The following is a 24199-nucleotide window of genomic DNA, read 5'->3' on the forward strand; positions in this document are numbered from 1 at the left end:
GGGGAAGATGGGCACGAAACCGTTATCACGGGCTGTGACTGTTCTCAGAGTCATGTTCATCAAAAAAGGCTGCAGGAGATACAGACAGATTAGCATCAACAAGAGAAGCTATGAATGTTATTCTTTTTTGAGGGCATATTAGGGACATTTTATTGCATCTTAAAAATCAGAGCCTCTAAAGGCTGCTTTGTGGAAACATTGTGTTCCAGTGGATGGTGGGCACTGACCTGCTTCCAAAACCCAGCCCTCACACTCTCCTGCCAGGGCAGTCAGGAGTGTCACTGAAGATCTTGTAAGGATGAAACAGTGTTCCTGTTTTATTTTTTTTCTCCCAGGTGTCAAGGGCAGGGCAAGGGGCAGAGAGCAAGCAGTGTCCTTCATTCTTTGAAAACAAACCATTTGCATTTGCTAGTATGACTGGGCACAGCTGGGACTAATAGGAAACAGTCATGGGTGAGCTTCCCCATAGAGAAGGAAATGTTTGTTTTAGAGGCTGGCTGCGCAAGTGAAGATATGCAAAAGATATGGAGAACTCACAGACAAAACTGATGGGCTGATAAGTTTTACACGTTCTCATTGGAAGGAGATGCTCCAGGAAAATACACAGTTCTGTGTGTCAGATTGCTGTTATTTTTCTTCATGAATACGTGGTTAATCTCTGAGGCTCACACCCACGTGAAGCAAAAGGGTACTTCCCAGGAGTATAAGTACATTTATGCATTTAAATAGCATACACTGCCTTCATGTATTGTTAGCTATGTCTTTTAATAGGGTAAGGGAGAAAGGTCTTGCCTTCCACATACTTAAAAAAAAAATTAAGACCTCCCTCTGAAGGTGCCTGTACCAGACAGACCGTTTGTTTTGCCTAATGTGGCAGTTCCTATGTGCCAATAACAAAGCATTAGGAGGTGTGGAGAGGCAGGTGGATGGATAGCACATAGCTGCAGAAATCCTGACAGTGAGTAAAGGAAGCCTGGCAAGAGGAAGGGAAGAATTTCTTTTGTAGACTGAATGAGAAAAAGGGATGCTAACCATGACTTTCGAACTTTTAGGTTTTTTTGTGTGTTTGTTTCACTGCTTTCTCTTGTTGTCTATTTAAGGCCTTGCAATTGGAACATACAGAGCTCTACACCTTTGTTGGGAAGGACTTGGATGAGAGCCTATCTGCTGTTGCAGAATGGAAGATACAAACTGTAGTTCTCCCTTGTAGATCTGTGGATACTTTACCTAGATTGCATGTTAACTAGACTGCAGATAATACAGATGAAGGCAGTGAACTTGAGTGTGATGCAGGCTTGTTATCTTGAACAGGAATGGAAGAAAAGTGTGAAGCCACTTCATCCATGCTTAAAAGCCACATGGTACGGTGGAGCAAGATGAGCAGGGAATATGTTACAGGCATGGTGTTGGAATGACATTCCCCATCCTTGTATTTTACTCCATAGCATGAAATATCCTCAACCAGCTGAGCAGAAGATTGGCTTGATTGTGCAGCTAGCAGGGTTGACAGCCTCAAGGCTTTAGCTCTTAGCTCAATCCCTGATTTCTCCTGGCATTTTGGATAAGACACTCAGTATCTCTCTAGCTTAACAATAAGGAAGTACTTTTTTTTTTTTCCATCTCAGGGTATTAGAAGAATAAATACATCCTAACCAATGGAGGCAAAAAAAGTAGGGATCTTAGTCTGAGAGTTGTTCCTGCTCCCAAATGTTTTACACTTGTGCTTTTGCTTATGTCCTTCTCCTTACACACAAGAGATCTGAGCTAGATTTTTTATTGGACATTACAAGATGATATGAAAAATACCATGTATTTTTCAGTAGGAAGAATGTAGAGTAAATGCTTTTGTTTCCTGTAGGACTGGTTGACATGTTAGAGAATTAAATTCAATCCCTAGTTTGCAATTGCTGGGCTATTAAGTGAACACAAGGGAGTAGAGCTGATATTTCCTACTGTTGCTGGGAGCTCACCTTTTGTCATTATCAGCAAGCCAATATTTTAAAGCAGTCAGCCCCTCCAAGTTGGTGTAATGAAACTCACATATAAAACATGGCACATCTGTCAAGCTTTTCTCTAAGAAGCTGACTTGAAGATTGCAAATCCTCCTGTCCAAAATAGACAGTGCAAAGGCAGCAATCAAGACAATGTGTGGAAGGCTTCCCTTTGCAACCTGCACAGTTACTGACCTATTCAGAGAAATCTCCCCTTTTAACTTCTAGCTGTGCTAGGCAATTTACCCTATCTCAGCTGTCTCACTGCGTTATGTCCTTCAAACCCCCTAGCATTAATGTTTGGAGCCAGCAGGGTTTGCTGGCTCCACAAGAAAAGCTGAGAGCAAAAAGGTCAGATCAATTAAAGCAGTTGATCAGAATCTTTAACATAAAGATGTCACAGTAGTACTGCTACTTCATACTCAGCTAAGAGCAAATGATTCATCAGGCAAGGCTGCTTATTTTTGGAGGATGGCCACAAAAGAGAAGAGAATGCACTGGCTGCATCAATCATGGTTGTAACAAAGGACCACTGAGCCCTTCTCCAGTTTTGATGAAAATTTTATGTCAGAAATGCATCATCCAATACAAACATATCAATGTATATGTTACATAGTGTGGAATTTAAAAACATTCTGGCTCGGATTGATACGATCATTTTCTCTTCGTTCCAGTCTCAGAGCTGCCATTTAGTGCTAAGAGCTGTTGTGCAGTGCTCTGTACTGTTCCGTGCTGCTATAGATGCAACCATTTTGTGGATACTTCGGTAAAGGTGGCTGGAGAAGCAGACGTGCTTCATCCGGTCTTTGGCCTACAGTTAAGGACTTCAGTGAGTGAAGAAATACCTGTGATGAGCAGGTGCAGCCTAACAGATTCTTTCATCCATCTTTGTCCAGAAATGTTTGGAACTATCGTTCTTGCAGGTGCGACTGCCCAACAGCTGAACATCATCTGTGCTGCTTCCAATGCCTGTTGGTATCTTAAGCAGAGAACTCCTGCCCCCACCCTTATAGCACCCTTCTGTGTCTATTACTTGACAATAGACGGGGACCCCTGCAGCAAGAGAGGCAGCGGGGGGGGCACGTGTTTGTGGAGGTGGGGTGAGCTGCTCTGGCAGCCTAAGAAGCCAGGAATCCCAACTGGAATCCCGTGACTGTCAAAGGAGGATCATTCTGCTTTGACACCAGCCCTGCCATTTCCCTCCCTCCATGCCCTCTTTTTCCTTCCCATCGCTCCCCCAGTGCTAATAAATATCTGCTTCATTCATTGAATTCCCATGGAGGTTTGGCAGCAAGTAGCAAAAATGAAAATTTATGAGGTAAATGAGTGTGAGGAAGCGCGTGAAGCAAGAGCTCAGGGAAAAGGATGAAACCAAAGGGAATGACTGAAGGAGAGGAGGAGGCAGGAATTCCTAGAGAAAGGGTCATTCCCCAGAATAGTGAGAGAAGGGAGGGGGGCAGAGCGTGTCAGTGCAGAGGGTGAGGTGTGGGACCAGAAGCACAAAGGGAGGTGCAGCGAGGGCTATGAAATGAGGGAAAAAAGGGCAAGTGGACGTGGTAGAAGAGCCATGCAGGCTTGTGAGCTTTCAGGGAAAACAAGCAATGAAAACACGCTGCGGGATGCTTAATCACACCCAGGCAGCAGCTGGGGACCAGAGCAGAATTGGGCACTCCAGAAGAGTTGATGAGCAGACAATCACAATGTTCCTCCAGCCCACAAAGTGGTTGGTCTCTTGGAGCATCCCTAGGACCTTCAGTACATGAGACCAAGTGGTGTGTGCTGCAGGATCAGGGCAAGACGGCCTCTCCAGTGTCATGACTGGAGGGAGGAGAAAGGAAATGACTTTAGCAGCAGTGCTTTGGATGCACTGAAGAAGGGAAGTTGAGGAAGATTTCACTATGGACTCAAAGAGTGCATCTGTGTTGCATAATACTGCGTGATGTGAAGGCACTCACAGACCTCTACACTTTACTGGAGACCAGTTCCTGGAAACAGCAACATAGATGTGCTCCTGATAGTCTAAACAAGCCAATTTCTTTGCTGTTAGTGCAGATAGCTCTGTGTTACATTGCATGATGTAGATACACCGTAAATTCCTGTCAATAATAGGTTTAAAAATAATTTGAGGCAAGCTCTTTGATGACAAAACCATTGGTCACTGAAAATGAAGGAATAAAAGCTGAGGTGCAGAGAGAGCACTCCAGTGCCAGAGGTTACATTGCAGGATCAGAAATGCCCCACAGAGAGCAATCGTTTCCAGAGCTCATGTTTTCTTTGTAATAGTCTTACCTTTTGAGTCAACACACCTAATTTAGCCTGCAATATCATGTAGTACCCAACACGCTCTCAGTCTGCAATTGTGACTCTACCAACCTCTCTACAGAATTAACTCAGCTCTGAATTAGTCATTCAATGTGCCATGCATGTAAAATAGACTCCAGTGAATCAAATTTTGTGAGCAGAGGCTAAACTGCAGTAGATGCACTGACTTAGAGAATCACAGACTGCATCTGGGCATTCAGGCTCAGAGGGAAGCTTGCTATGAGCAGGACAGATGCACCAAAGAGCCAGGAAGGAAACTTCAAGTCCAGCCTGCACCTTGTGCTCACTGCAGCACTGCTGACATGGTGGCTCCCCCTTCTTGGGCTGTGAGCATGAGGCAAGAAGGGTCTGAAAGAGAAGCCAAGGCTCGAATAAAACACCCAGTCAAAGTGGAAAAAAAAAAGGAAGAATAATTTAGAAATGCCCTCTTAGACTGAGCTGCTTTAGAGCTGTGTGACCACCCAAAATTGGTGGTGGACAGCACACACAGCATTTTGGCCTGCATTAGGACTAGTAAGGCCAAAGGAGCCTGGCCCTGCCAGCAGTGCATCCTCCAGTCCCAGCAAGGGACGATGTGACACAGGCTGGGAATGTGGCCTTTACTGGTTGGGGCCTAGTTTGGACACCTTGCACCTCAGAGCAACACTGCCTTTGGGACACTGTATCAGTGAGGTCCTGTGTGGGGTTCTGAACTGTTCAAATAAGAAAGAAAATGGTATAAGTTTTAAAAGAATGGGGAAGATGTGCTCAAGAAAAGGTGGATGTGAGGGTCTGGTGCTCTGATTTGAGAAGAGCGATAAATAGGTCCAAGCCAAAAGAGTAGATTTCAAAGTTTTTTTTTATAAGTACATGTGGATGAATCTGATTTGTCTTTGCTGACCTACTGATACAGACTAGAAGAGGGGCACCTAGGAGTGTGTGGAGGAAGAGAAAGCAATAAGGAACTACTGGGAAAGGAAAGGGAGAAAGATGTAGAGTGGCAAGAAGGGGGAATGAGGGGCATGAGGGATCAGCATCAAGGGCAGATAACTTGGCTGATAAATTTGGATGTGCACCTCGCTGCTGGCGGTGCCTGCAGTAGAGTATTTATGAAGGGACATTTATGAGGGAGATTCTAGCTGTAGATGTCCCTGTTCACTGCAGAGGACTTGGACTAACAGCCTCTTCCAAATGACTGATTCTATGATTCTATGATTCATTATCATGGAGGATATTTTATTGATTTTCTCCCACTATTGTCCTCCCTCTGAGGAAAATGCTTATGTAGCAGTGACCTATGTGTGTACCATCAGCTGAATATGCAATATGAAGGATGAAGGCAAGTACTGAATGTTGGTCTTCACTTTCCAGTCCTTCTTTTGTGGTGAAGTCAAGGTTCATCCTGAAACCAGAAAGAGATTGAAAAGATGTGAATCATAATTATATGCTTATAAGTACAAGGCTATTTGACTCAAAAGAAATGGCTGTAAGTTGAAGCAGAGATTATGTTGGAGATGCTAAGCACAGACACTACCATCTGAACTGGATTTGGTGAGCCACAAACTCCTGGGCTTTACAAACCCAGCCTTCTCACAGATGCCATTTCCTTGGGACATCCAGACAAGCCAACTCGATCTGCCCGTCTACCCACAATGTCTCAGCTTCAGTTATTAAAGATATCCATAGGAGCTATGATTGGGCTGAATTCTGGACTGGGAGTAGCACCCAAAGCAATCTAATCCCAATTTTTCTTTCTCTGCAGGGGGTGGAGGGAAACGCAAAGGCAAAAGCAAAAAGTGGAAGGAAATCTTGAAATTCCCTCACATTAGCCAGTGCGAAGATCTCCGAAAAACAATAGGTAAGAGCCTATCCCTTTTTTCTTGAAGTTGTTGCATACGTAAAATGTTCTGTCAAAACTGGTTCAGCAGAACTGCATTAAAGTTACTCATTAAATAGAATCACTTTAGATATGGTCACACAATGTGTATAGCTTCTGTGATACTGCCATGCAAACTCAACATTTTCTGGCATATAGAACATGTGCTTTGACTTGGTACCTTCCAATGTAGCTGTAAAAGGACATGCAGAAATGAATCCCTGCATTGCATCTTGCACTACCTTGTAATAAGTAGCTCTTTATCAGGTAGGAAGTGAGAATTTATGAAAGCAATGAGATTGCTGATATAGTTGAGGGTTAATATTAATTATACATTGGGTATGATGTTTGAAGTGACAACCACTGCTCTCGTGCCAGGCAGGTTTGCTTAACAGTACTACCCTGCATTGATATCACAATACTGTCTTTTTGCAGCTTCTTAATAGGGCATATAAAACGTTGTTGTTGGTTTTTTAAAATTATTTTATTGATGTGGACCAAACAAGTCCACATCAGATGCGGATTTGGAAAGGGAGCTTGCAGTGGCCATTTCCATAGCACAGCGTTCCTCCTGCTCATAAGCATTTGACTGCTGCCTTGCCAAACAAAGATAGCAAGTATCTCCTTGTGAAGTGTGAGTGGAAAGCTCGCTTTTACTGATCTCACTGCAAGAGGTTAATTTCAGCAATCTGAGATTCCCTTTTATCCACCACTTTGACATAAAATCCAGACACTGGCAGTATATAAATGAAAGGCAAGAAGCTGAGATAGTGAGCATCATATTTTGTCTTACTTGGGTGAATTCCTGGGTTCTGACTGGCAGTGCCTTAGCACTGTTTACATTTAAATTTCACAGTATGTTTATGGAGAGAAAACATGTATAATGTTTTGAAACTCTTCATGGTCTCTTTCAGTAAATTTCACTTCCCTCATCTTTTACTGTAGAGCTAAAAAGAGATATAGAAAAAGCAGTGAAGCAGAAGAAGAGAGTAGGTTTTTCCAATTCGTGGCCATTTAGCCTCTCTGCAGATCTACGAAAATTGGAATTATTTCTAAATGTAAAAGAAGCAAATTTAACTTAATCTATTGTAATTTGCATGGGGAATTCTCTCCATTGTCCTATTAACCTGAGTTTCTACAAGAGAAATCTGCACTATATAAGAGTCTTAATTTTTGCAAAGACATAAAATATTTCAAAATTAGTAGTTTAAAAAAAGTCTGCAAATTATTTTTGCTTCTGAAATGCTGTTTCTGACATTTCTGGTGGCAGTTTTTTTCTAAATGTATTTTGTTTTGTCTTTATTTATTTATGAATGAGTGAATGAATGAATGAATTGAAGAAGTAGCGGATCAAGAGCTGTGAGATGCTCTTGGTGGATATGGCTTCACTGTGGTGATTACCTGTTGACCGGGAACTGCAGCAACTGGTTTTTACACAACAGGTCACAATCCTTGTTCTGTGACTCTGGCTTACATGAGCAGCTTTCCCGAGGAATTGTGTGAGATTACACAGAAGTGCAGCACTGCTCAGCCTGTATCAGGTTATCCATCCTTGCTGGTGCTACCTCTTGTCAGAAATATGGCCAAGGTTGAAACATCTCAGACCAACAGATGCTGTTTATAAACTTCCCCTTGTTCATACAAGTAGATCTGACTCACCTCAGGTGAGCCAGATCCTCTGGGTCTATAGCACTGAGTCATTTATGTGTGTGTGGCTGATCCGAGATAGTCAGGGTGATGTGTGGGGGAAGAGTATCTTGCACAGCAACTCTCTTGGCTTTGACACACCTTTGTGTGCTATTTTCTGCAAGCCCTTTAACAGGAAATCAGGACTTCAGGTGACTGGGTATTTTCACAGGTGATACTATGAGGGAATATGTTGAACCATCCTTCTTGAGTCACCTGCTAGATGAACTGCTTGATGACTTGCAGTGGATCCAGCTGCATGGTGTGTCTGCCATCAATTCCTTCCCTGACAACTTCTGGGTCTGCTGGTCAGTGCCAGCCTAATTTAATGATGAAATAGAGACCACAGAGAGACTTGTTTTGCCAATCTCTAAGAAAATTGGCAACCAACAGAGAAGAACGATTTTATACAAGGAAAAGGACACAACCTCAATTCAGTGTGCTCAGGGATCAAGATAAATATTGGTAGGTTCTGCTCATCATAGAACTCTTTGCTGTGTGTCAGCCTCACAGCACTCCTGGTCAGACAGTCTTGCCACTTTGCCACATGTTAAAAAAAAAAGTACATTGCATGAACCAGAGGATTAGGCTGCTGAGGTTTTGTTCTGGGTACTTTCCAAAAGCCTCCATGGAAAAGCTCAGAATGGGAATGAGATGGACTGGACCTTTTCTCCTTTTTGATTAGAGCTAGAATTAACTGCTATGCAGAAAAGCTCTGCTTCATTTAGTGCAGACGTAAGCCATGGGTGGAAAACGCTGCTGTTGTAATTGTGGAATAGAGCCTATGTGTGTGTGTAAATGCCCATATTCTGGTGTAAAGACATACGTGCTTTTGCACCCCACTAAGATGTTCTGAAAAGAGCCTGTGTCCTAAAAAAAATAGTGTGGTGTGAAAAGAAATCTGTGAAAAACAGGAAGGCTGGAATAAACCAAGGGTCTGCGACCTGTGTTGACACAATTATGAGTCAGTTCATACCTTTTGGTTCCCTCTGTGTTTACAGGAGACTCTGTGTTTGACTATCCATCATCTGGTGTCTTACTGAAAGACTCGCTTAGTAAAACCCTTTTTTCCCCTCTTGTGCACAGAAACAAAAATCAAAACAACCAAGAGTAACAGTGTCTTTTGATAAATAAACAAAAACTGGAAACATCTTTACTGAAAATGCCATAAAACCAAGGATCTTTTCTACTTTCTTTTGTGTCCAATGCTCACAACACATTTTGCAGGGAAATTCTGTGGCCTCCATTGTGTGCTAATTAATGGGCAAGGGGCACAGCAGGGCAAGCATCCAGAGGGATGCCACATGAGTGCTGTGCCTGGCCTCTGAGAGAGGCTCAGCTATTTGCTGTGAATGGCAGAATGGCACTGCTTGCAGCCCCCTCCCAGCTCCAAAGGCAAACTGCATAAAAACAGGTAACTTTTTCCAGGATAACTTTGGTGTTAGTAGTCCTGTCAATCAATGAAAACTCAGTACAGGTTAGGGGATGACCTGCTGGAGAGGAGCTTTGCAAAGAAAGACCCAGATGTCCTGGTGGACAACACTTTGGCCATCAGCCAGCAGTGTGCCCTTGTGGCCAAGAAGGCCAATGGTATCCTGGGGTGCTTTAAAAAGGGAGTGGCCAGCAGGTCAAGGGAGGTGATCCTCCTCCTGTATTCTGCCCTGGTGAGGCCACATTTAGACTATTGTGTCCAGTTCTCTGCTCCCTTGTTCAAAAAAGACAGGGATCTCCTAGAAGGAATCCAGCAGAGGGCTGCAAAGACAATAAAGGGCCTGGAGTATCTCCCATGTGAGGGAAGGCTGGATGATCTGGATCTGTCCAGCCTGAGGAGAAGACTGTGAGGGGATCTGATTAATGTTAATAAATGTCTAAAGAGAGGTGGGAGGCAAATGGATGAGCCCAGGCTCTTATTTTTGGTGCACAGTGATGGGAGAAGGAGCCAGAATCTAAAAGTTCAACATAGGAAGTTCCAAGCAAACATGCAGAAGAACTTCTTTATGGTAAGGGTAGCAGGGCACTGCAACAGGCTGCCCAGAGAGGTTATGGACTCTCTTTCTCCACAGATATTCAAGACCCATCTGGACTTCTCTCTGTGACCTATTGTAGGAAGCCTGCTTCAGCAGGGGGTTGGACTTGGTGATCTCTGCAGACCCCTTCCAAGCCCTGCCATTCTGTGATTCTGTCTTTCAGACATTAATGGCAATGAATCAGTGTTCTCACTGGTATCAGTTTCAATGGATACTGTTAGTAAATGGTTTGCTGCTACCCTTAAAATTCACAGATGATAGCGTTGCAAAAGAGACATTTTGAGGGAAAGGAAAAAATATCAAAGTGCAGCCTTAAAAATTCTTTCATTTGACAAACATGGCATGATCAGATGCCACATGTTAGTGATACCCGTTGGTTTAAAGGCCATCAGTAAACAAAAATCAAGAAGTTGTAATTTTAAAGGCCAGAGTGTCTTTTTGATGATAAAAGATTCTGGATGTCTGTGAATATTTCTGATTGATGCAAAAAGTTCTGTTGGTTAAAAGTGTGGAATTTTTATTTATTTTGCTCAGACCCATTCTGTACTTTTTTTCTTTCATTAAGATCTGCTTGGCTGAAAGACTCGATTATTCTGATCTTTGGCAAATTTTCATTCATAACTGTCCAAATGCTATATCATAAATCAGGATTTTTTTCCCATAGATTGAAGTTTGTGGGAAAACTGCCTTAGAATGTGTCTTCTGTTTGTTGCAGGGAGTGATTTGTTGCATTACTGCAGAAAAGCTTAACTCCTTCAGTCAAGGAGGTTCTAGTTACGTGTTGTATTCTGGTAGATGGATAACCTTGATGATATTTTTTGCTAATTTGTTCAGTTCAATAAGATTTTACAGTTAGAAAGATCACTTCCAAATTTTGCCACATGTGGTTTAAAAAGGGGAGAAAAATCCTCCCAGTGTAATTTAACCTCTTATGTGATGTTTGTATCCCATTTATTCAGGGTAAAAGGAGCTTCAGCTTCTACTTCTGGTGGGTTCTTTTCAGTGTCGTTAAAAATACCGTTCTGTGTGAGAAATGCTTTGAAGAGATGGTGAACTGAGTAAGTGGGGCACAACTGAAGACAAAAAGACATGTCACTTTTTACAAAAGCTGGCTCTTTTTTTTCCCCTCTTTTTTGTATTGAACTTTTTCAATTGAGACCTTCACCTATGTGATCTTTTTCAGTCACTTTTGATCTCCCTGGAGGCTGCAGGCACTGCAACGAGGTATAGACCTACCCAGCTGAGCTTTTCCAGGTAGCCAGCATAGGTTTGTGTAGCAAGCAGCAAGCAGCAGTATGGCCATCAGTGACAGAGAAATGCTTGACTATTTATCCAGTCTCCCAGAAATGTTTTGCAGCCTGCACTGAGCTCCATCCTGTGGCAGAAATACTGCTAGTATAGCCCTGTTGTCTCATGTACAGTAGCTTCTGCACCTCTGCTCTGCACCAGGATTCTATGGCATCAAAAGCCCGATCCGATCAGTGCACAAAAAAATGGACAAACTCTTCAGCTCTGATGTTTACAGTGAGTAAAAAGCAAGGTTTGGAAGGTCCTGAAGCCCACAAATAGATCAAGGGAAGGAACTGAATCCTTCCTTCTGCTGTAAATAACTCCACATATAGCTATAACTAAGTTAGGACTTCTGTGATAATATCTGTCTGAATACCGCATCAAAGGCTGGTCACATTTTTATGGCCAAAACTAGAGGTTGAGTTTTTGAGAAATATGTTTTTGTTAGAAGTATCAGCTTTCCTTGGGAAAAAAAAAATGTATAGAAAACAACCCCAAAAAACTCTTACATTTTTATTGGAAGTCGTTATTCAACAAGTAGTTAGGATTCTGTGGAGTGAAATAGCAGAAAGGGGAGATGTCTCCTGTTCTCTCACCAAACACATAGGCTGATGTTGGGATGATGCTGGTGATGTCTGCATGCTGCCCCAAGTTCTCACACACCCTAGGGGAACTGGAATCAGTGGAGTACAAAATACAATCTAGTAAATAAAACAAAAAATCAGCATGATGCATCATGGCTCTACTATTCATTGAAATATGGTTCCAGAGAAATTCAAGAAACTATGAACTCTTCTCTGTATCATTTAATCCAAGCTGATGAGCATACGTGCTCTCAAGTAATTTTTTTCCACACAGGGAATCCCTTTAAATTCAGTTGATAACAGATGGTTTTTTTTCTTACAGCTATCAGCACTGTGTTCTGTATGGGAATATATTTTCCCACATCAGTACCCTTAGCTAACAGCACATAAGACGTATTTCAGTCACTTTCAGAAACAGTGAAGTGGTAACTTCTGGTGTTTTTGCATCATCCAGATAGAAGCTCCTGATGAAGGTGTGTGCCTATGGCAAGGGGACAAAGCAAGGCTACTTGGCTGCTCTGTATGGCTCTGTCAATTGCCCTTTGTGCACCTGCACTTGGGGCAGCCCAACCATAGTTGTGTGGCATGGAGCAGAAGCTCTCTCTGCATGAGTTGTTCTCTGTGGAAAGAGCACAGAGGGAGAGGAACCCAAGGAGGACAGAGAGCAAAACTGGAAGAATTGTTGAAACATGTGGGTAGGATTTACTGCTCTGGAAAAAGTTATGCAGATTTTCTGGATAGCATCAATGCAGAAAAAAATCTTCAAACTGATTTATTTCTAATGAACACACAAAGTCCTTCCCTTTGACAGACTTTGCTCTGAATGCTTCCTTTCTGTTCTGTCCTCTTTTTATTTTTTTTTCTCCTTCCTTCCTTCCTTCCTTCCTTCCTTCCTGCCTTCCTGCCTTCCTGCCTTCCTGCCTTCCTGCCTTCCTGCCTACCTTCCCTTCCTTTCTTTCTCCCTCCCTTCTTCTCACCTTTCTGTCTGTCCATCTTCTGTAGACACAACTGTTCCCTCTCCTTGAGCCAGAATGTCTCTGTTGCTCTTTCAAAGCATGGCTTATACAACCTTTGCAGCATAGACCTGGCCTTCAGCAGTACCCTGAAGTTTCTTGGATCTGATGTGCTGTCCCATATCACGAATGCATCTAAATTAAATTAGAAACTCTTCAGGGGCAAGCACTGGCTGCGTGATACTGTTCCAGCCCATGAAATTATGTGACTGACGTCAAAACCATTTTGTTTGTTTACAAACCCACAGTTGGTTCAGTTCTTTTCTTTAAAATCCTTCAGATTCAACTATCATTCTATCATAAACATAGGTTTCTAGTTCTCTAATGATGAACAAATAGAGCAATGTTTGGTGCCCTTGCAAGATTAGCTGTATCCAGTTTATAGCAATGGGTGGAATTGAAAACTTTTTTTTCTTTCCAGTTTTTTTAATGCCATCACAGAAAGTATGCAAAAAACAAGCTGTTTTATGCATCTAGTGAGACTCAAGACTAACACTGAGAGAACAGGCTGCTTGCAGGCTGCTTGTACTTGACAGCTTCCAGGACGGGAAGGGGACGCAGGGGAAATGAGTTGAAATGATCTCAGCCCACATTCTATTTACAGAATTTATTTCACAAGACTTAATCCATTAAGCATTACCTTGGCAGTGGCAACCCAGAAAGAAACCAAGAAAGACATTGCTATTCTCCATAAAGAACAGGCAACAAGTCCACATCTCCTTACCAAGCACTGAGTCCACACTCAATGAATAGTCCTTCAACAGAAAGCCTCCTAAGGTATAAATATTGTCCTTAAACCTCTGTATTTTTATTCTGTGGCAAAGGCTGCAGAAATTAAATGGTCTTCACAAATGAGGAAAAAAATACCATAATACACTGAATTTTTTACAGACAGAGCATTGCAGAAAAAAGAATTAAAAGAGAACATATTCTTTTTAAAAAATCATTTCATCTCTTACTGAAAATAGAAATAGATATTGTGAGCTGCGGGGCTTTTCATTATCTTATTAGGTAATATGAGTCATTAAGGCTAATTAATACTTATGCAGTGATTTGGAATTGTAAAATGCTATAGAAATGCTCATGGGTCCTGTTAAATAGTAGTACTTGGTTGTTAAGGAAATTTATTTCAGAACCAAGTTAGCATTTGCTGTATATGGGGAATGAGAGGTAGGACTACATTTATGATAAAACTTACTCCTTCCCTTTGAACTCACTTGTAACTTTGCTACTGATATTAATGGAAAGAAGGTGGCAGGGCAAAGAAAGCCTCTGGTTTTGTTGTCTCTGTTCAGCTCTGCTAAATCACTGAGAATGTTTCCCTTAAATTGTACAGGAGTCTTCTTATAATGGAAGCAGAGAACTGTACCGAGGAAAAAGAGAGTGAAAAGATTTACTGGATCACAGGGATGCTGTGAAGTGCACTTGTGATGAGCAGCCTGAAATCTTTGTGCTGGGGATGCATTCAGGTTCTTGGGGAGGGATGCAGTTAACCTTAGCTAATGTTTGTCAAGAAAAATAACTCATTTGCGTTGGTGGTAGAGGAAGCAATATTTTGATTCAGTTTCTTCTAGTTGTTACAGAGGCCACTAAGATTATTATGGCTGGGTTTTATTGTAGGCTTTGCTAGAAAATGTTCAGAATGAATCAAAATTCATGTATTTGATATATGTTCTGAATATCTGCAATATGTAAGAGCAGTCTTGCACTTTCTTCCCCCAGCTTTATGTCTATCTTTGTGGCACTTCCTTTACTTAAACAGTCTTTGCCACAAAGCACAATATGTACTTCTTCTTTGTGAAGGTCTTCGATCCGTGTTCTTTAGTCCCACTCATTCCATTGATTTTTTCCTGACAGTGCTGTACAGAATACTGTAAATACAGTATTTCAGTTTTAAATATAAGTTGCTGCAAATTAGTTCACAGGTTAACAGGATCAGTATTCACACTCCTTCTAAGCCCATGTCTGATGCAAGACCCAGATAAAGTACCTTAGTGCAAAGCTGGCCCATTATTATCCTACTGCTTCTAGTTTCTGGCTTCTGAGGAGAAGAGAGGTTGAGAGCTTCTAGGGTAGTCCCACACATAACTTTCAATTCTGTTTTTAGGACATAATGTATGGGAAATCATTTAGGGAGTTTTAAAAACTAGATTTTTGGCTGTTTGGCTGAATCTCTGGAATCACTGAGAGATTCCCTTTACTTTCCAGATAATCACTATATGCTGCTTTGAGAACACATTAGAGGTGATAATTGGAATTGTTCCTTTGTGCTCTGTAGATCAGAAATTGAAGCATGATCATTAATTCTGCTAAATGTCAATATTAAAATTGAACTCTTGCTCAGCAGCGTAGAAGCAAGAGTTAAGACCATTTCTGAACAGTGTTCTTGGTTATGCCAGTACTTTTATTTACTTACATTTCTACCATACGAATTCAATGCCAGGAAACATTAATGCAAGTGAAATAAAAATATTCTCTACCTTAAATTGCTTTCTCCTGGATGATGTAACAACAAGGATGAGTGAGTTAAGTGCAGCAAAGGGAAGCGACACTGTAGAGCAAGATGGAATAATGCAAACTCTGAAAAATCTGCTGGTTTGGGGAGGAAGGTAGGTTGGTGTTTGATTTTGCTGAAGAGCTCCTTGTTATTCTGTAATTGGTGATGTTCAGCACAAAAACTGAAACAAAAAATCTGAAATCCTGTGCTCCTTAAAAATATACTGAGGACCAAGTCATTGAAGTCAAATCGAAATGTAGTATGTTAAGAAAAATGTGGAAGTTCTTCCTTTTCCAGAAGAATAATTAATTACAAAATATGAGAACTCTCACTGTTTTCATACAATCCATAAAAATATAATCTCTGTAATTAGTTGTGAATTTCTTTCTAGCTGTCAGATTCACCATCCTTTTACCCTGCGCCAGTCTTATATTTGCACAGTGGCACCTTGAGGGTCTGTTCACATCACATTGATTTTCTGAGCTTTCACTTAGACATGTTACAAGAACCAGTGTTAACTAATTGATATAAGGCTGTTCTTGAGAGCAACAGAGTCAGGCTCAACTACACACAAGTGTTTGCAATTTTGAAACAGCCCTGAATTGCTTTCAGGCTTTTGTAACAACGGGTTCAAATTATTTTTTTGCGTTTGTAAACACGGTTTGTAGAGAAAAATGGTTTTGAGCATAGGAAGAATTTTGTATCAGTCACTTCAGAAATACTATGATCAGTCCAAACAAACAACATTCAGCACTTGGGTACTGCATTCATAGTACCTTTAGGCATATGTATCCTGAATGATAACTTCAACACACAGAGCCTCATGTAGGTCACACTACAGCTACAGCACTGACTCCAAAGCACAGAAGAGAGAAACCCATGGTGCAGAACTTACTGAATAGCACGGAGCATTTGATTTAATGTAGCAAACTACGATGTATTCGCTCTGATCATGGATGTGGGCTAACTGCCCTGGGGTGGGAATAGCACTGTGAGCTGCTGGAGGCCTCTGCAGGCGTCAGGGCCCAAGAAGGAGGGAGAATGGAAGACAAAGAGTGTGGGTGGGCTAAGGGGAGACCTGTCAGTAAAGAAGTGCACATCCTTTTTACATAGAGGGAGTGTTCCTGAGGCCTTACTGCTAGGGAGAAGAAAAAAAAGTCAAAGTGAAAAGAGCAGCTATTGAGCAGCCCTTGTACTGGGAGTGGACCTCATGACCATTCTTAGCTCCATTGTGGGTTTCTTCCTCCAAGGTAAAGCCTCTTTCCTTCTAAGGCTGCTTTCATCCCTGCCCAGAAGACTGTGGATGTCAGTGGAGCACCGTAACGTCATTATCTTCCATGGAAAAAAAAAAAACCCTTCTAAAAATATTGTCTATGCCAGTATTGCCTATGCTAGTGTGACTATGAATCACTGGTCAGAGCTGTGAGAATTACAGCCTTTCCTCACTGTTCTTTGCTATTGACAACCCCTTGTCCTATGACTAGGGCTAATGTCTTTTTTAGAGTTTACTTCAAAGTCTTCTTGGGGGCCAGAGCCTTTCTTATGAGTTACAAATCAACTTATTTAGGTAAGATCTGAAGGACTGGAAAGCGGCAATGCAGAGTTACAGACTCAGGAGGAGCTGCCAATGCAAAGGTCACACAAGGTTGTGGTTACTCCCACTGAGTGCTGCAATGGGCCTCATGCATTAGTACAGCCTGGGATTACGACAGGGCCGGCACAGAGAGAAAGAAGACATGGATCCACCCTGTAGTCCTGTGGTTTTCACAAGTTTTCTGGAACTAATCTGTGTTCCAAATCCTAAAGAAGCCTTGATGGAGACCTGCCATCCTGGTTGAGGAAAAAAGTGTTAGGATTTTATTCTCAATAGCAATGGAAAGTAGCCATCATGCACAATTACTACATCTATAGACTGCCTGAAATCTATAAGAAGGTCCATAAATGTTCACTCTTATTCACTGTGCAGATAAGATATTCCTTTACCTTTTCTCACACAATATGAGACCAACTGGAAGCTTGTCCATCAGCCCAAGGAGAGATTATGACTATTTCTTAAGCCCCAGTGATCCTAACCTTCTGTCTCAATAGTTGCTGGGGAGTGATGATACTAAATTATGTCTCCTCAAAAAAGCCTTTATCCCGTGCATAAATTAGCTGCTAGCTTCTTTTTACTGATGAAAGTCAAAACAATGTTTTAGCTGACAGAATTATGTGGAATTCTGTCTCATCCTTTCTTGTCCTCCCATCAGCAAAATAGTATTTCCCTAACAAGTCTCTAGATCTGGCAGTTTTCCAGGGTTTCCCTCCTTGGTAGGCAGCAATAAGGAAGGGAACTGCAGCTTGCTGCCAACTCACCCACTTACAATGTGCACTGGGGAGGGATCAGAGACTTCTTCCTTTGAATACTACAGAAAAGACACTGGCAGTTCAGCTGGAAGCTTTAACTGTGAGATGGATCATCAGAACCTGAATCAGAGCAAATACACCACTTTGCTTTTCTTCCTCTCTTTTTTTCTCCATTTAAGTGAATGTAAGTCCTGCTGACAGGTAATAAATACAGAGCCAGCCCTTGAAAGAGAAATGCTATGTATATCTTGCAGACAGGTGCAGCGTGATTTCCCCTACCTGACTTGCCATTGCACCTCCACCCTGGGAGGGATCAGAGCAAAGAGGAAAATTTCCACACCCACAATCTCTCAGTCTTGGCCAGCACTGCCATCCTGGATGCCAGTTGTGGCAGTGGATTTTGCATAGCTGTGGATTTGATACCAGTTTCGCTTGCCAACTGACAGTATAAGCTGTGTAACTTGCAACTCCACAAGCATCTGTTTCTCATCCTACAGCATTTTAAATAATGCACACTTACAGCTGTCTTTCCCTTCCTTCCCCGTTTCAAAGCACAACTTGTCCATTCCCCTTATTGCTCTGAGACAGATTGCTCAGTCAGAATGCAAGGCAAAGCTGGCTGGGAGGTGCAGGGTTCAACATGGTCATGTGTTGAAACAACAACTGCTCAGCTACAAGGAGCCTTTTATCACAATGCTTACAAAATTTGTTAATTAAGTAAGTGTGTGGTACAGGACCTTTGTAGTTAATTTGGTAGCTCACTCATATAGCATTCACAACTTTAAGTCTCTCAGAAATAAAAAAAAAAAGAAAAAGAAAAAAAAAGATCTGCCTTTATAGAAAGTTTTCTAAGCCCTTCTTTCCAGCAGAAATGCAATAGTAGAACAGTATGAAGGCCATGGAAGTATACTGCTCACAAGTGGAGGAAATATTAAATTCTTTGTTTGTGGTAAATTGCTGACCTTTGTCTTCAGAATTAAAGCCATCTGAAGAAAACCATTCCTACCATATAGTATGATTAGTTGTTTTTGCTGGATTCTTTTCTGTGCACAATGTAGTAGTTTAATATGAATATAACAGGAAACAAGGAAAATTGAAAGCATAATTCATTTTGAATGGCATAATACAAGAAGTGATTTCTTCTGAGGAGCTACAAGACAAAGAGATCAGTACAAAATATTTAAAATGATTTCTTGGAACAATTTCTTAATGGAATTATCTCCACTCTTCCTTTTCAGACTCTAAGATCTATATTTCCCACTCATTTGTTTTATCTCTTTTTTTTTTTTTTAAAAAAAATTTTAGACTTTAAAACCTTAATCAGAACAATTTTATTTATCAGTTTATAAAAATACTCTGTCTTGTATCCCATAAAGTCAATAAGTTTATTTCTTCAGCATAGTTACAGTTCCCCATTCTGTTTCCTGGGTAGATTTCCTTAGTATCAGTATAATTTTTGTCCACTGAGTCAATGTCTCAAGGCGTAACCTCTTCCTGCCATGATGCTACTAACCATTTCCTCCGGTGGCCTTATAATTTCCCAACTTTCTCCTCCCCCCATCAAAGCCTGGGAAAGCAGATGGACCTTACAGGATGACCTGGGGAGGTCATGAAATCCAGACTGTTAGAACTGAAGTGGAGAAGTGCATTCCAGAAGAGAAACCCTTCCACCAAGAGTGTCTGCAGCTTGGGCTGTTCTCCAGCCCAAGCCACTGTGCTGATATTGAGCTCTTCAAATGATTGCAAGTGATGTGGCCTGGGGCACAGAGACAGCAGATGGCTGATATTTAGGCTATTATGGCTCAGTGTTTTCCACTTGAGCTGGAATTCAACTGCTAACTAATGGCAGTCACGGAGACCTCTGCAGCATGTCTTGAACAGGGCATGCAGGAAGCAAAACCCATTCAAGAGTATCACGCTTTTGTCTGTCATTTGAAAGGGGAGAAAGTGTGCAGAAAGCCAGCGAAAGCATGAATCACCAGAGAGGTCTGTATTCAAATGTGAAGTCTGCAGTTTTCTCATCAGTCATAAGGGCCACTAAGATGATCAGAGGGCTGGAGCACCTCTCCGATGAAGAAAGGTTGAGGGAAATGGGCTTGTTTAGCTTGGAGAAGAGAAGGCTCTGGGGGAGACTTCATTGTGGCCTTCCAGTACTTGAAGGGGGCTTATAAACAGGAGGGGGAAGGGCTGTTTATAAGGGTGGATAGTGATAGGACAAGAGAGAATGGTTTTAAACTGAGACAGGGGAGGTTTAGGTTAGACATTAGGAAGAAGTTTTTCACCAAGAGGGTGGTGAGGCACTGGAATCAGTTGCCAAGGAGGTTGTGGGTGCCCCATCCCTGGGGGCATTCGAGGCCAGGATGGTTGTGGTTCTGGGCAGCCTGGTCTGGTGGTTGGCAACCCTACACATAACAGGGGGTTGAGACTCGATGATCATTGTGGTCCTTTTCAACCCAGGCCATTCTATGATTCTATGATTAATGGAAAGCCACTCAGCAAATCCCACTCAGCCCTGAACCTGAGGGACAAAACCATCCCCATCATTTTTGCCTCCCATTCTGTCTTGTCCTGATGAACTTTCTGTCCCATCAAAACTCTTAAATGTTCAAGAGAGTTAGCAGTGACGTGGATCCCTCATAGAAATCCCTGGAGTCAGAGGATCTTTGTTTGGCATTGTTCTGCAGCTTCAGTCACTGAAGAAAGGGAAGACCATGTGGTCAGTGTGAAAGATTAAATAGAACTGACCTATCTGAAATGACTGCAGTGGATGAATCTGTGGCCAGAAGGAGGTTATCAGTCAACACAAGGAATGTGGCCTCTGGATCATATTTAAACCTAGACTCAAACAGACTGGGTCAAAGAGTGTGAGAACTGCAGAGCTACTGCCATGGTAGAAGATCATACTCTAATTTAAGGCAATGCAAAGTGCATATAAAAACTGTAATTTCTGAGGCAGTATGGGGCTGAAATGAGTAGTAGAACACTAAGGCAATCACGGAAATGCTATCAAAAAACCCAAAGCAGGGATTAAAAAACAAGCCCCATAACATGCACTTTGGGTTTGCACTGATGGAATCTCCCAAGAAAAGAACAGAAACTATTTGTCCAGGGCACTTCACAAGGTGTAATTGCAGGTAGTTTAATGTGGTGTGCATAGTATCAGCCAGAAAAGGGTGACAGCATGGGCTTATTAAGACCTAGCAGTTGTACCTTATGTTTCTGCAGGACTTCACCCAAACTGAAGATGATCGTGCTGGGTGCTTCATGCTGAATTGTTTAAAAAGAACTGAAGACATCAGAATAAATCATGTGTATGCAGCGCTCTTAATGTCAAAGAACTGGTCCTTTGAGAGAGAGACAAATTGTCTTACTCTGAAGTTAATCATTTTATAGCTTCATTCCTGTGTAATGCATTGCTTTTGCAAAGGAGTGTTAGGAAGTGAAAAGAACAGTTAAAGTGTTATCAACACTCCAACTCCTTTCTGTCATATATTGCATTAGCAAACAAAACACATTTGAAAAGGGTGGTAGTAGGGCAAAAATAAAGCAACAATGGATAGGGATACATGCTGGTTAGCATCCTATGTTCATTCAGGATATACGGAGATGCATTCTACAACATTTACATTTTGCCATCAGTAAGTTTTGTTTTTCTTTTTGAACAAAAATAAGTAGGTTAAAATTATAAGGCAGGACTCAAACTATAACAATACATGGGCCTCAGACCAAAAAAAAGGTGGTGGAGACTATGTCCAGAACATTCTTCAGTAGTGCTTCCTATCTGATTGCTGCTAACTAACCAAAGAATGATGGAGACTCAAATATAATTAAAACATCTAAATATGCATTAACGTTTTATTTCATTTAAACTGATGAACAGGAGAGTTGCAAGCAGTAAACACCTGGGTTTGCTGACAAATTTTGAGGAAAAAAAATCATCAGTGTGGCTACATCTTATTGCTGCCGCTACATTCATCACTGCTTCCTGGCCTTTGCAGCCCATCAGGCAAACAGGAGAATTGAGATGACGATTCATCATATGGCTACTGCTGAATGCTTCAGCTGAGTTAAAATACCGATCAGTTTTTCCTGTATGCCAGGAAGGATAAATGGCCTGCTCCATGATAGCACTTTTAGTCATTAATGGCAGACTGAAGATCTTACAGAGGAGAGGGGCAGTTTGTTCTTCTCACTGCCCCACCACCTGGCACAACCCTAGCGACTTCTGAAGAGCTCTACAGGGACAAGAAAGTACTTGCTTGCAGCAGTCCAATGTTGTCAAGATAAGTGAACTTTCAGTGGACATTGCCAAGATCTGCACAGCTGTGAACACGGCTCTGTGTCTGAATCACTGTATTTTCTGACAACCTCAGAGGAGGGTAGGTTGGAACTAGGTCACCTCTAAGTCCTTTCCAACACAAGCCATTCAACAATTCTATGCTCTGTGAAAGTGATGTTCCATGTCATCATGTCCACTAGAGAAACATACGGAGAGTTTTTGGTAATTCTCCTTAGAAGGCGTTGTCTGATAATGGTAGCCTGCAATAACCAGGGACTGGATTTAATGTTGGAGGACACTGAAAAGACTTGATTTTAGCAATGTAGTCAAAACTGTGTGTTACTCTCAACTGTAATGAATTACTTACATAGCCTAACTGTTTTAAGCAGATTTAAATGTAAATTACTAACATTTATGAGAAAATCCTATTTTTCTTATGAGTTTTCCTACTTGATACGATTACATATTTTATCTTCAGCAGATGTGGAATAGTGTCTCCAGATGCTCTTAATATTTTCCATTCCAACTTCACTGATAAATTGAAACTTCCCTTGTACAATATGGAGTTACATCTGTTTGGCTACTGATATTTCTATGGGCTATGGCAGACTGAAGTAAAACTCTTGGTTTTACTGAATACCTCACCATGATTGTGATAATTAATATTTTAATATTCCTCTGAGAATTAAAAGTACTGAGAAAGTCGATGTTACGGCAGAGTTACTGACCTTGCCTGGAGAGTGTCTTGAAGCTATTTCTTCACGGTTTTTCAAGTCTACGACCTTTCTGTTTATCTTATATCTCTGGGAGAGCTATTTAAAGAAGATTGTTGTCTAGATACCAAACTTCAAGATCAGTGAACTTCCTTGATCTTAAGCAGCACAAGAGATTTACAGTTAATTTCAGATAGTGGCGTTTAGAATAGAATTAGAGCTCATGTTAGAGACTTTCAACAGTTATAAATGGAAAATAAACAGTTTAGTGAGTCCTTGTGAATTTATAGATAGAACAGGATGGGAATATCGTTACATAAGTAACAACAGGCACCCACAAAGCTCATATCTACTAGCATGCAAATGCCCAGGGGGTTCTGTCTGGACAGTCAGGCTGAATAACCAAAAGCACTAATGCCTGTTCACTTATCTTGTTTTTCCATTCATCACAACTCTGCTCAATTCAGTGGAGTTAGGGCAACAAAACTGAAGGAAATGCTGTGATAAGCTGGGCATTTTTATCTTAAATATCATGTTATCTCTGTTAGTGAATTGCTGTAAGACGCAATCATAAATTCGAAGTTGGAAGTAGCCAAACTACTTTCTGTTTGAACAGGAAATATGAAAAGGAAATAAGAGCAAAGGAAGAAAGAGGAGAAATTAGATTAAACTAGATTAGGTGAGATTAAGGTAGGTTAGACTAGACTAGGTTAAATTAGGAGAGAGGAGGAGAAAGTAATGTATAGGAAAAGTGAAGATAGGGAGAGGGAGATATACAAGGCCAGAACTACTAGAGCCTGGGCATGTAAAGTGAATAGAACAATAGAAGGAAAAAAGTATAGATAAGAAGAGAAAAAGGAATAGACAATTATGAAGTAAATGTGTTTAGTTTTGTTTTAAGGCAAATCAGCCATGCTCAATGGGTTGACTATGTGATTCAAAAGTGGCTTGGCTGCTCCTTAAAAAAAAAAAAAAAGGAAAAAAGGGAAAGAAAATTCTCCAGGTCTTTGGCAGAAGATAAAGTGACAACCTTCCAACCACCCTAATTTCCTTTCATTTAAAGTCTGGCATCCAAAAAATGGGGAGGTTGTCATCACATTATGAGTGAGTTCATTTGAGAGCATGATGGTACATACAAGAGAAGCTGGCCAACAGAGCAGGGAGGAAGAGAGAAAACTTTTGCAGTTTTTTTTCCTGTGGGACATACCTAGGACCCTCCAAGGCAAAACTTGCTTGCTTTCATCCACTGTAAATGTTCTCCAAGTGCTATACCACATTTGGCAGTTGCAGTCAGAGTCAACTCGACACTTGATGTTTCCCAGGACTGGTAAATGCTGGTCTATGTAGCTTGTTATGTAGGGAACTTTCAGATGAGATCTTTTAATTGAGCTCATTCCTGCTCTGCTTGTACACTGCAGCCTATATGGCATTTCTCATTAAGAGTAGAATATTCAATCTACTGCCCTGGCCAAATTCCAGCCTGAATGTTTATATGCTGCTCACCTGAATGTCACTGTTGGATCATTATAGGAGAGCAAACTGTTGAGCTTGTACTTTGCTAATAATGAATATGCCCTCAAGATCTGCTCTGTGGTA

The 24199-nt window shown here is 41.4% G+C and overlaps 1 protein-coding gene across 2 annotated transcripts in view; it reads left to right on the forward strand.

The window, feature by feature from the left end:
* GRK5 (G protein-coupled receptor kinase 5) overlaps positions 1–24199 on the forward strand; it is a 166460-nt gene that overhangs the window by 62922 nt on the left and 79339 nt on the right. For both annotated transcript variants that reach the window (XR_016468870.1, XM_031597397.2), the window contains exon 2: positions 6055–6150. Coding sequence is in view for 1 of the 2 variants with exons in the window: in XM_031597397.2 (XP_031453257.1) it covers positions 6055–6150 (96 nt within the window). In the remaining variant the exon portion in view is untranslated. The remainder of the gene's footprint in view (positions 1–6054; positions 6151–24199) is intronic.

This window comes from Phasianus colchicus, chromosome 8 (genome assembly GCF_987193195.1).
Source record: "Phasianus colchicus chromosome 8, bPhaCol1.hap1.1, whole genome shotgun sequence".
Classification (NCBI taxonomy): domain Eukaryota; kingdom Metazoa; phylum Chordata; class Aves; order Galliformes; family Phasianidae; genus Phasianus; species Phasianus colchicus.